Source organism: Apostichopus japonicus, chromosome 20 (genome assembly GCF_037975245.1).
Source record: "Apostichopus japonicus isolate 1M-3 chromosome 20, ASM3797524v1, whole genome shotgun sequence".
Classification (NCBI taxonomy): domain Eukaryota; kingdom Metazoa; phylum Echinodermata; class Holothuroidea; order Aspidochirotida; family Stichopodidae; genus Apostichopus; species Apostichopus japonicus.
In genome coordinates, this window is record NC_092580.1 from 17,038,093 (window position 1) to 17,052,509 (window position 14,417).

At 37.5% G+C, this 14,417-nt stretch overlaps 1 protein-coding gene across 2 annotated transcripts in view; it reads left to right on the forward strand.

Annotated features, from left to right (window-relative positions):
• The first annotated feature begins 284 nt into the window (after positions 1 to 284).
• LOC139960910 (uncharacterized protein C12orf56-like) overlaps positions 285 to 14,417 on the forward strand; it is a 30,487-nt gene continuing 16,354 nt past the window's right edge. For both annotated transcript variants that reach the window (XR_011790664.1, XM_071959605.1), the window contains exons 1-3: positions 285 to 1,498; positions 11,953 to 12,855; positions 14,048 to 14,115. Coding sequence is in view for 1 of the 2 variants with exons in the window: in XM_071959605.1 (XP_071815706.1) it covers positions 1,244 to 1,498; positions 11,953 to 12,855; positions 14,048 to 14,115 (1,226 nt within the window). In the remaining variant the exon portion in view is untranslated. The remainder of the gene's footprint in view (positions 1,499 to 11,952; positions 12,856 to 14,047; positions 14,116 to 14,417) is intronic.

Genomic DNA, 14,417 nt, shown 5'->3' on the forward strand with positions numbered 1-14,417 from the left:
ATGAGTTTGCTTTACCAGAAACCACTGTTTTGCATTTCACAGAGTACACACCTTCAAAGAATTGTTTCTAGCATTTTAAGTAGCAATCGTACAATCGAGTCCCTGTATATGAAATTATGACATTAATAACTTACTGATGGAATATATGCCACGATGTGAAAGTTATGCACAGACTCCGGGAAAGTACCTAACAGTCTTTGTGATTGGCTGTCGTTCGGTTGCGATGACGCTAAGCATGCGCAGGAGTGTCAATTCTGGGGGTTTCACCTCTCGCTAGTGCTGTTGAATCCTCTGCGGAGGAAGAGTAAGAACAACCAGGGGTGTTGTTTATACTGGTTGTTGGGAAACAGCCTAACCGCAAAGCAACCGTACTTGGATTAATACAAAGTATGTCGTGTAGGTATGGATGGTAGTGTTCTCTCCTCAAGAACTTGGAAAGGTGTTGTCATCGATTGATTTAGAAATAGACATGAAATCCAAAAAGGAGGACTAGCGTGCTCAGCGAAAACTGCCTAACGTTATGTGTTAATATATTAGTCTTGTCGTTGTGTGAACGAAGTATTAAGTGGATCAAGAATACTGGATTACAGTAAAGACAACTAGCATTAGCAAAGCATTCGACGTTAAATTCATGTTCGGTATCAATGGTTCATGAACTGCTTATGTTTACGACAGTGGAAGCAGACTTCTTGCGAGGACAGTAATCTTGGTTAAGTGCTTGTTTTGTTACAGCTTCATGGTCTCATATCTTAACACCCAGTTGACGTTTGGATTTCAGTTGTTGCCCATAGCAGCATCGGTGCCTCATTATATAAAACTGCTTGCTGGAATTACGAAGACAAACAATTAGTGAGGTAATCGACAATTGTGACCAGTGACAACAGACATTAGCTAGCAGCCTGAAGAAGTCTTCAATGTTGCCGTCAACCATTATCAACTATCTAGATCTGTATTCTACTACAACTAAAATACAAGTGTAAACAACTATTGCATTTGTGCAGACCATTAACTACATGACGTTAGGCATAATTATGGAAATGAGTACACCACAGCTTATCCTATGCAAGTATACATTCTTACCTGTACAACAGGTTATGGCTGTAATGCAATAATACAGAAAGATGTTTTGATTTTATGCCATTTTACTTGCAGGAATGTCCCTCTAGTTTGTCTAATAACCTCAGAAAATTGTTATGCTTGGTAGACAGACATCAAGATATGACCAAGCCATTTATTAGTTTGCATGGCGAACAGTAGTTCAGACATCCTCACAAAACGAAATGCAAAACTTGAGAGTTTCTTAAAGCTTAACTTGAGCCAGCATGTTTTAGAAAGGATAAGAGCATATGAATCTTGCATTGTAAACTTTAGGAAGGAAAAACGAGCATTCAAGTATGTGATTTTGTCTGACGAGAGACTTTACCTTACTGAAAATCCACCAAAGTCAATTGGAGAGGAAGATGCTGTACATTTGGAAGATATTATCTCAATTAACTTGGTGAGTTTCCTTTTTTTTATGTTTCATTCAGTAGCAAGTGAACGGGGGCTGTGTCATTCCACCATCGGTATTTTCCGCCATAGAAAATGTGTCTCTCCGCCATAGAATAAGTGCCATTCGGCCATATGTTACCACCAGGCGGTAAAGCACTTTTTGTATGGTGGAAAGAGCACATTATTGCGGGTTCATTGATCCCTAACATGATCACTGTATATATAAAAAGCTTCGCTTCACTTACCTAGGCCCGCAAAATTGGGCATTTAAATCGACATGTATCAGAATCAGACTTTATAATAAACAATCAGCCTTATTTAATTCAATTGATGCAATCAACTATTATATATTTGAAGACAGCTATATAGTATCGACTCTTACGAACTAACAATTTAAACTATTCAATCAACCGGTACATTAAAGAGTGTATCAATTCCCCAATCTTGTATTAACTACAATTCAGTCTATCCTATCCAGCGAACCTTCACATTTGAAGACAGTGTACCTATCCTTCCACGCAATTCAAAGAAAGTTTCAACGATATATTCCTACACCACGGTAAAATTCTTTCCTAAAATGTACCTTTCCCTCGTAGGTTTCGAGCCTTGATCACCCTAGATCCGATATGAAATACTCTTCTCACCCCTGCCTCCTCTTGCCCCAAATGGTCACATCCCTGGGAGAGGCTTAAATCCAAATTCCAATTAGCTCTGTACCATCTGTGTAACAGTTACTGTAACTGGGGGCCAAGGAGCAACCATTTGCTGGGGATGGGAGCATTTATTCTCACTATGGGCTGCTTCTATATAGTGAGGATACTCTTAACACCTGATCAGGATCAGATCCCCTGATGTTATCAGATAATCATCTCTCCATGGGGTACATACTAATTGCATTGATCCGGGCGCATTCCCCTATTCACTGGATGTTGCTATAAGAAAAAAATTGGATTGGAAATGTACCTGTCATGTGCAGCTGTGGATTGCATAGTATGTATACTCAAAACATTCATTGTCATGGTGGCATCTATAGCCTTAGGGTGACAATACTATGCTATGTACTGCCCACACACTCAAGCTACATAGGAATTAGCACATGCATGTTACAGGACTGCAATTTCACGCGAGAATGCATGTGACGTAATGCGGTCACCGGATATCTCGGGTCACTGTTGAACTGCGGGAGTGTTTACATTGCAAAATAGATCTCGATGACCGGATCAGATCCTGGTCTCTGTCAGCATCAAAATAGGAGGATCAGATTAGAATCTAAACTGCGTTTAAACTACAGCCATGATCTTGACGTCAGGATCGGATCCTGACGTCGAGATTTGATCCGGATCTAGTGTAAAGCACCCTAAACAGTAGAATTAACCAACTCTTAAACAATTAAATATATATCATAATAAGTAGCATATGATCTTCCTGGAGAAAGACAATGACTTACGAGCCCTCCCTGTCGTTCATGCCCCCCTCTTAACCCCCGGCCTGGGATTACGCCAGTATTGTATTGTTCATCAGAATTCAGGAACACAGATCAGTTTATTGATCTGCTGAAGCATTAATGGATGTAGATTTGAATAGCAGTCTTCCGAATGTGCATGCATGCACAGACAACCTTGTGCTGTTTCGAATGGTTCAAACACAACATCTTTTCACTAAACCAATAGTTACGTACACCTGTTGACAGAACTGTCAAATTCTCACATGTTTGATGTCATTATCTTCCCGTCCCGGTCATATTATATATATACATGATCAATGCAGTTTAGAAAGTGGTTGGAATTAAATTAGGCGTTCTGTTTGTGTTTGACACGTACACCACCATAGCATTTTAAGGCCACCAAATTTAATTTACTTTGTCACCTGTCAATTTCAGTCTGTTTTCACTGTATCACTGCATAGAGTAAATGAGCTTTGAATGAAAATTGATGAAATTTTGGTGATGAATGTTTATCATCTGCTGTACAGGTGCAGGTACTTTTTACACTTTCTATGTTGTCCACAATGATGTGGTACTATGTATACGTAATCTGTATAGACAGCTCAGTCATTATACTGCAATGTTTAAAGGGTGTGAACAGTGGCGGAGCTAGGGGTATTGGTCAGGAGGGGCGAGAATGGTCTGTAGGGGCGCTTTCGACACTATCTAAGCGGAGCGCCACCACAGGTTGGCGCGTAGCGTACAGAAATTTGTTGAGTAAAGATACTCCCTAGATCGCCGGAAATGACCCTTTCTGGGCCTTGCTAATTTGCAGACGAACGAAGAATAAATAGGTGTCATCGCCAACAAAATGTGACAAATGTCGATAGGTAGATGAGAGCGCAATAAAAAAGTCAATAATCGCGAATAAGTAAAAAGTGGTAAAGAACTGAAAAGGGCGCCAGCAGTCCATTTGAGTCCATCAGGGGGGGCATCCGCCCCCCTGACTGTATGGACGCTCCGCCACTGGGTGTGAAGGCTCGCGCAAAAAGAAACGTCTAATGCCGGTAATCTGACCTAGTTTCGAATGAGGTGTAACAGAAGTGTTAGACACCACCATCGATCCCAGAAAATACAAACACAGCTTGATAACGTCGGTAGTTAGACACTAGTGTAGTCAGTACATACAGCTGCGGTCAATACCCACAACACAGTGTACCAACGATACAGCGATGGACATCTCAGGTCCAGCTAAAGATAACAAGGTATCACGTTTCATTACTGTCTGCGTTTTGTAGCGACACAAACAAAACATCACTTGCAAGCAACAGAAAGTTAACTTTTTCAGATGGCCGCACACGGTTTGGGGCGAGTCTTCAATGCCATTAAGCACAAGTTGATTGTACAATACAGTAAGGCCCAATTATTTCTTTCTGAAGCCATGTAGCTGTGGATTCCACTATAAATGTAAACTTTTGAAAGAAATATTGCATAATTATCACAGAGGCTGTAGTGGATTTTATTTAAATAGAAAAACAATAAACAACTATCAGTAGGTCTCTTTATGAAGCATGATGATGTACAGTAATGTGCACATCTTAATTGCCTGTTTGCAGCCTACAGTAGCATAATTAAATTGCAAAGTGTATTCATTTCATAAAAGACGTACACGCTGCGAATTTTGTCGTCACTCTTTGGCAGTTGATGCAGGATGAAATTTTAGTTTTAAAGGAATATTTTAGTGAAAAATGGGATCAAGTCCTTCCGGTCACATAATTTTTTTGGTTTTGTATCACCCTAAGCCAACTGCCCTGTCATGAAATTTAGTTTCTGTGATAGAATGCTTGAAATGTTGGCCCGTCCTGCCAGAAAATTTGAATCTACGTTACTCTGACTTAAGTCGTGATGTGACAACAGTGCAGCACATTGGTCAGACTCGATCAGATCTCACTCTAAACTAATTGGCCTTGATACAATAAACAGGAATGTGTACAGACGTTGTGTACCGCTGTGATTCAAAAAATCTCTCAAATTACAAATATCTGAACAACATATTATGAAGAAGAACTAGTTATGGAATTCTGGAATTTTTTAACTCTCCAAAATATTGAGCTAACAGTGTATAGCTTGCTCATGAATATTGCCCCTGCAGCGCCCGAAATGTTCCAAGTGCCGCGATGACGTCACCGTCACTCATCGTTCTTCACTGTTCAAAAACTAAATGATTATGTTGGAGCGAAGTTCAAAAATTCACTGAATCATAGGATGAAAATCCCTGAACTAGGACAGCTGTGGCGATGGAAAATTTGTGGAGTGTTTTTTTTCATATACCCAATAGACTGCCACTAAAAGATTCCATTAAAGTCATTTGTGCTTGCATGTCCTTATATAACAATTCAGTCTTGTTGGACTTTGCATGATTTACAATATGTACAGTATGTAGCTGTTTCCTAATAGGTCAGAATGTACAAGTTTTGAATGAATTATGTTACATAGTACTTTGTATTATTGACATTCCATATATGTATTCTGATGCTAATTAGTCATTAGAATATTCATGAGTGCAATTGGTCAAGTTGAATGGAAAATTACCACTACTTTCTGTACAGTACGTTGTATGCTTGTGCTGCAGGAGGAGCAAATGTGTGTTTAATCAGGACTGCTGTTGGAAGGATTTGATTTGATTTGATTTATTGGATTTTCCACAGATAATAAATATACATGTGGTGGGAAGTCAAAAACAGGCTTAACAAGGTAAAGGACTCCCAAGAAAGTCTAAGAAAAATATACATAAATGAAAATATAATTAATGTCTTAATAAGGAATAATAACATACAATATAAACGATGTATGCAGATGATAATGCAGACTGCCAAGGAGTGCTGATCAATACCTTCTCATTTAACTGCACTGTCGAAAGTCCAAATTTCTTCTTTAAAATTTAGTTACTTTTTTTCTAATCCAATAAATCATATTGGCTTTAAGAACCTTGGTCTAAGCTTCATACCAACATTGCTCTTCATTGAAAGAGTGTACATTAAAAGAAGGACTTCAATTTGTACAGTACACTTGCCTGGATAATGTCACTTTAATCCTTTAGTCTTACCATTAAGGCATGAAATTCACAATTAGGCTTAACGAAACATGATTTCATGTTGTAGATTTAATCCCCAAATGATGCATAAACTTAACAGCTTTAATGTATGTGTTGTTATTATATATGAAATAATCCACCTACTGTAGATCTGTAATAATCCACCTCTGTCATCTCTCCCATTGAGTCTGCCTCTGAGCATGTAAAAAACAAAATCTCATTTAATAAGAAAAGCTTCTTGAGGGAATTTGTTGCATTGTTTGCAAACCTAAATTTCATAATAATGTGGTTGGCATTAACAGTAACATTAGAATATGACATGGTAATCTTTCCCTTGCTACCATTAGGTTGGGCAATTCATCTTTAATTTGTTGACGAGATACATTACAATTTAAAACTCCCTGTCTAATTTTCTTTCCCGTCCAAGTACAAAGCTTTTCATTTCAGCTCAGTCAAAAGTGATCTATAGGGAAACACTTTAAAGTAGTACTGTTTTATTTCAAAATGATTCCTGAAGAACGAAAATGGAAACCTGTTACCAGATATATGTGAACGATGGTTAACTTTACATTATTCAGAAGGAAAAATGATGTTGTTGGCCCTGGGGGTTCAATGGGGCGAAGATCCATAAGCTAAGAGGGTATAGGTTAGGTAAATTAGAACTTTCATAGTAGAGTTCAGACAGACTGAGATGATGGGTGTTGGCTCAGGGGGTTCAATAGGGGCGAAGACCCGACAGCTAAGAGGGTATTAGCTAGGTAGATCAGAACTTTAATAGAAGAGTTGAGAAAGACAGAGATGATGGTGTTGGCCCAGGGGGTTCAATAGGGGCGAAGACCCGATGTTGCTAAGAGGATATAGGCTAGGTAGATCAGAACTTTAATAGTATAGTTTAGACAGACAAGTTTCATCGCTTGTAAATATCCAAACCAAGAAGTTTGGGATTTTATCTGTCACTGCAAGTTGTAATTACTGAATTTCCTTGCACAATTATACCAGTCTTCAGTATTAACCCCATCTGTAATATATGAACATACTGTATGCTAAGAAGGAAGAAACAATGATGACATTGAAATCCAGAGCATAGCTAGACTATTTACATGGGGGGGGGGGGAGGCTAAAGCTTTTCAAGGGGGGATGTCAACCTCTTTTCTAAAACAAAACACTTTTATGACTTTTTTTTTTTTGGAGGGGGACCATACAAATCGTCCCTTGTTTCGCGTACTGACGAATGTTAGAAAGTTATTTATCACGATCCAAATCAATTCACTGCTTTGCAACTGAATGTTTGATCACAAATAATACCTTTTAAGCAGTATCTATAGATTTATGTTACAGAAAACAAATTATAGTTTATAGACGTTTGAAATTTAAAGGATGTAGAACAATTTTAAGGGCATATAAATGTTTTAAAAACATTCGTCACTACGTAAAACAAAATAAAATAATTTGCATATTCGTCAGTGCGTGAAACAAGGGACGAAATGTTTGGGTGACCTAGGCATCCCCTCCCTCCTGGAAATATTTTGTGGCGTGAGTGAGTAGCAAACATGTATATACCTGTACATTTTGTGGCAATACTGAAGTCACTCACAGCACTGTCATATCAAGCCTACAATTCCTGTCTGTTCCTGTTTTGATACTGTGTCAGTCTGTGTGTTATATCCAAAGTTTTGATATTTCTGTTGCTCATTGAAGTAACATGCTAATCAGTTTAAGTAAGTTTGGAGACTATTGAATAGAGATCTCTGTAATTTCTGGCAGCATTATTTGATGAGCTGTATAAAGCTGAACATAGTTGGTTTGTAACTTTGAATTATTTGTGATACTAAGTCATGTAGTAGTGACACACATGCATTTTGTGCCCACCCCAGGACTAATACATTATGGTCACACTCGTTAATGGCTGCACCCTTACTGTAAAAGTCGACTTCAGTGTACGCTAATACAGAAAATGTTGTGCCTGGCACACCAAATGTAAAATTCTCTTTGAAAAACTTTTGCCTTTTCTTGACTGACACATGTATTCGATAGGTACTTTATGATATAAACAGTAGTGTACCAGCTGGCAATGTGTGTGTGTATATAGACCTTGTCCATGTTGACTTATTGATTTAACTCTGCTCATGGATTCTTTACAAAAAGGTTAATTCCTGTGCAAAACAAGCACCTCATTAGAAAAATGTGATTGTATGGAACCAGCTGTTAATTAAAGCCATGCAGGTGATTAAAAACAGTCATAACAGGTTTCATGTGTGTTGATTATGGAATGCATAATCTGTCTTTAATGCCAAACCAATACAGGTAATACATTATACATAACTATAATACATAACAATACAGGTAACACATAATACATAAACAATACAGGTAATATATAATACATAACAATACAGGTAACACATAATACATAAACAATACAGGTAATATATAATACATAACAATACAGGTAATACTATAATACATAACAATACAGGTAATATATAATACATTTACATAATAATACAGGTTTACAATACATTTACATAACAATACAGGTAATATATAATACATAACAATACAGGTAATATATAATACATAACAATACAGGTAATATATAATACATAACAATACAGGTAATATATAATACATTTACATAATAATACAGGTTTACAATACATTTACATAACAATACAGGTAATACTATAATACAACAAAACAGGTAACACATAATTCATAAACAATACAGATAATACATAACAATACAGGTAATATATAATACATTTACATAATAATACAGGTTTACAATACATTTACATAATAATACAGGTTTACAATACATTTACATAACAATACAGGTTGTATACATACATGTACAATACAAGTTATATCATACATAACAATACAGGTTAATACATAGCAATACAGGTAATTACTGTACGCATCTTGGATAGTCATCTTAAAACGATTTCAATTAGCAGAGAAAAAGTATTAATTTTTTGAGTTTCTTGAATGATAATATAATAAAAGTTTAAAGTATTGGACCAACAAAATTTCATTTTATCTCTTGAACAGAATCATTAATTCCTTGCCCATAAAATGTTTAATTTGGTGAAAACTTCTCAGTGAGTGTGTAATTAGTGAACTACAGTGGTAATCAATACTTGAAGTAATAATTCGGTGAAAGTAAAATTGGCAAAATTTATTGACCAAGTGGAAAATGAGCGTTTTTTTATCAAAGCAAAAAGTGCCATTTTTGAAAGGAACAGTGCACATTGTTAAAATATAGTGTACCTTTCACATACAGTAAAGTGCTTGTTACGTACATAGTTGTTTTATCTGGAGTGCTGCATAGATTCAAGTTGTCACATGAGAGAATAAATATTATAGTGCCTCTGACAATATATATATATATATATATATACAGGTGCAAAGTACTGTAAGCTGTACAATATAGCTAAATATTTAAATCTCTTGCCAGTGCAATTTATTGCTTGAGGATGGCTCTGTGTAAACAGTAATAAACACAGTGTGATTCATCCCCTTGGGCACAAGAAAGAGATTATAAAGAAGTTACTTTTTATTGATTATAAATAGCAGTATTGCAGCTTGTTAAAGGCCAGCCTGAAGGCAACAATGCCAGTATTGATCTCTCTGTTACCTTGCTCCTTCTTAAGAAAGAAAGAGAAAAAAACTAATAAATAAACCAGTTGGTTTTCTATTCGTGTTTAGCACGGAGTGATGTATGCAAGTGACGTATATTGCTGCCCCGTGTTGGAAACCTGCAGTGACATATATTTGGATGGAAATATTAGGTATAGCTGGATACATATATGGAATTAACTTAAATAATCAATAGACTGCAATATTATATATTATATCATATATATTGATGCCGCATACAGTACTCTGTATAGTAGTGGGATTGTGTATATTGCAGCACTGGGAGATATAAAGTATTGATTTTGCATTTTGCTGGTTCCCAAGAAATTTACAAATGATTATTGATCAAAATCTGCAAGAAAGTTAGGCACGCTCCTCGCTTTGCTTCTCTCAAAATGATCTTGACTTTAATAGAAAGTATATTAGTATCGATGCAACTTTGATTCTGACAAATTATGCTTCCTCAGGAAAATATTGTTATGATATAGTGTCAGTGGCGTAGGAAGGTACTTTTGAGGGGGGGGGGGGGCTGAAGACTGATGGCCGGCCTGGGGCAGGGGTCTAAGGGGAGGGGGTGATTTTTTTTGCATTTCCAAGTGGCCTCAGATGCAATTTGGTGAATATAGCACACTTCAACACCCACTCCATTTTGTAAATAATTTTGCATTTTCACCTGGCCTAAGATGCAATTTGGTGCTCCAAATGAGATTTTTTTTCTCATTTGGAAATGAAAAAGCGGTTTTCTGACTTGCGAAGCGGGGGGGGGGGGCGGAATGAAACTTCCGCCCCACCATATTTTTCACTGGGGGGGGGCATGCGCCCCCCAGCCCCCCGGTTCCTACACCCTTGTATAGTGTTAATGGCATTTGAGGCTAAACGAAGAATTACTAAAAAATAATAAAACCACAACAGAAATTAGAGATTTATTTCCCTGTCTTGCCTACCTGTCTACTCACAACCTTAGCACTCTTACTAATGAACAAGCTTGTAGTGACAGCTTGTACAGTATCAAACAAGTGACATGTACATATAATTTGCTAATTACAATGGCAAGAAAAGGAAAGATGAAAAATTAAATAGAAGTTCAGGTAAGACATTCTTTACAGGTGTGTTATTGCTAATTTTTATACGACACACCAAAATTTGAATGTGGCTGTACTTCCAAATTTTTGTCACAAAGTCTCTGAATTAAAGTGAAAGACGTCACCGTTGATTGCTAAATAGTCAAATCTTACAGATAATGCACAGAATCATAGTCTTTGGGAAGTAGAAATCAACTGCTGAGTCCTGTTTAAAATAAATAAAGAACTGCAGCTGCACTTTTATTGGATAACTTGCAAACTTATCTCACAAAACATTGCATAAATTTGCCAGATTACCAAACTTCCACTAACTTCCATCAAATTTGGAAAATGTTAGTCTTCATCAATCACCATGTAATCAGCTATGCAGATGTGGTTAAATTCTGCACCTGAATATTCCCCCCCCCCCCAAAAAAAATGTTTGCAATTTTGTTGATAAACTTCAGCCACTGGAAGATGACTTTATCAATATTCCCTTTTGCTTCCCTCAATATGAAATACACAGAGATATAAACTTGAAAGGTCCTTTAACTTATGACTAAACACAAAATTAATGATAGAAGGAGAAATAGGTATACTGTACAGTAGGTTGACCGTAGGTGAGTGGTCATTGTTGGAAATCCATGTCAAACGGTTGCGAGGTCACCCTAGACATGGTTCAGGGAGAGTGCATTGGTTGTGAGGTGAGCGGTAAGTTTATCTTTGGTGATATTCAAATCATGTCAATTATAAGGATCATGAATTTTTAGTTGTATCGCTAATAGCAACAATACAGAGATTGATTACATACCTCAATCAGTGAGGTGCAATGAGGCATACATAACCTGTACATACCTCAATCAGTGAGGTGCAATGAGGTATACATAACCTGTACATACCTCAATCAGTGAGGTGCAATGAGGCATACATAACCTGTACATACCTCAATCAGTGAGGTGCAATGAGGCATACATAACCTGTACATACCTCAATCAGTGAGGTGCAATGAGGTATACAGTGAGAGAGATGGGATATAGCTACTGTACAGTACCTCAGAATCATATTTTAATAAGTGTCTGCTGATGTGGGAAGATATTGAATATATCAGTTCAGAGAATTGAAGAACACAATTTTGTTTGTTCATATTGTCCATTAAGAGGAGACGAACTTCTCTAGTAGTAACAGATTTAACCAAAAAAAATCCAAACGTATTAAAAGAAATCTAATTTCACTCTTCTCAGGTAAACGAGTTTCCCGAATTCCTTAATGGAGAGGAACGGGAGAATGCTCAACATATCCAGGTAGTTTACAAGAAGCCATCGAAGAAGACATCGGACAAGAAAAATGACGGGCAGCTACAAGCATGTGAGGAGGAGGGCAGTGTTTCAGCGGTAGATGGCGACCAGGAGGCTGACCACGATATTCCAGGTTTGTTCGTCACCGAACCAAATGGGAACACAAGACGCTCCAGTCAACAGTTCGAACGAGATAGCAAGTCTTTGAAACTTCAGAAGCAGACGGCCAAACTCCATCGAAGCTTTGATGAGTCAGAGTTGAAGATGTTGAAGGAACTTCAGCAAGTAGATTCGTTGGACTCTGATGAGGACCGACTGTCAATCTCGTATCCCTCTTCAAATTGGAGCGAACTCTCTCGGACTAGCTCCATAAGTAGTATCGAGAGTTCCAACGGCTCCATCAGTTCCCAGCAGAGCAAACGGAGGTTATCCACGGGCGATACAATTCGGCCGTTACCGCAAAGACCACAGGGGGATGACCAGTTGACCCCAAGAATGTCAGCAATGACTGTCAGTAGGGAGGAAATAGACCCACAATCTCCGACATCACCTCCAGCCACTTATAGAAGCCTGCCCTCTCCCGATAACGTTAACGATACACGTTCCAAACAGCCCTTCAAATTTCCGTCAACTCTCCAAGAAGATAACAATAACGTGCCTCTTTTGAGAAGGTCTCTGAGTTCAGATTCCTACCACAATGAAGACAGTACCGGTAGAAACAGGAAATCAAAATTCACGTCCGTTGTAAAGAAGAAGAAGAAGGCTTTCTTGGAGATGCATTTGTTCATTTTATCTCAGTCATCCCCCTTCCTCATGCATTTAAGAAGTTCCTGGAATAACCTGACTATCGTAAGTTGATTTTTAATGCATTTATAAAATTAACTTTACTGGCCGCTTAAATTTTACTTGCATGACCAGTATTACTCTACGTATAGTTTGTTGGTGTGATGCTTATCATGTGATATATTCTTCATGATTAAGTTTATAAATTTACTACATTTCCTCGCTTACAGGCTGTCTCCCCTTAAATCAGACAAAAAATTTCCTTGTGATATTATGTATTATTTGGTGTTTTACCACTTAGCCAAATATGCAATTATCATGCATGGTGATTATTACCTACAGGACAGTGATATCAAGAGCTTGCTAAATGCTCAAAATGTATCTGCCAACGTGGTTCAAGATCCTCTTTACCTAGTGCATGATGTGTATTGTGATTTGATGTATTGTATTGTATGTATGGTGATCTAGTGCATGATGTCATATGTATACTGCATGCTTGATGATAACCTTGTGTTGTTAATGTATCTTTGATGCCATACATACTACCTGTATATGCTCCGTGATGTGGCCCCTTGGCACTGAGTGGATCATGCAATATTTAAATTGATGATTTTCACATGCAGGCATTGCTATCACAAGCAGCAATTTCAATAACACTCTCCCCACCCCCATATCCTCATTATATGCACAGCTGCAAATTACAGCACAACTTTCTAGGGGTCACATTTCCTATGCACTGAAAACCTTGTGAAGTGATTCATGGTATATATGTCTAGGCAAGTAGCTCTATTGAAATGCTCTTCATGATATAAATCTTGTTCCGTACGTCCATATGAACATATGAAAACTGTACAATACTTAGTGACATGCCTCTCGAAAATAAATTACTTATTACTCCCGAGGACTGGATTTATATGGCTGACATGATGCATGCATCTGATCTTGGAAAGAAACATATGTTGACATTCTCCAAGGAGTGAACCCTAATAATAGTGACATAATCCAAGGGATCTGCTCTGAAGCCCAGCATATGCTTGATGACATGATTCTGACATGTGAGCTAGCCCATTGCACCATGGGAGGAACATGCCCACATATTAGCTGGTTAACTGACTGTAGATAATGGGTGCAGTACATGCCAAATTACTTTTACAAACTTGTACAAGGACTTGCAAATTGACCCAGTACGTGAGTTAATACTGAGTGTACTCTGTGACAGTTTTAATCATGATGTTCATATTTTGCATATTTTTCTCAGAAATCAACGTTACTCCTTGATGAAGATGTTGCTGAGAGGTTGAAGATAAATACCACATCTGCATCAAGGTACGGCCAACACTTTAGAATGTCGGCAACAGCCAATCACAATAGCCAATGCATATTTGTGTAATTAACACACATTACAACTGTATTTGATAATCATCCACAGGTATCTGTACATTACGGCTGAGAAGAGCACCCTCCTTTAAAAAAAAATAACCAAAAAACTTCATTTAAAGTCTCCCTGATCCAATAATTTTAGTTTGTAATAACTCTGGTGAATCAAGATTTAAGAGACAAATTAAGAGAGATGAACTGGAGGGTAACAATTTTATATCATAAATATTTATGAATATTTTAATGAAATA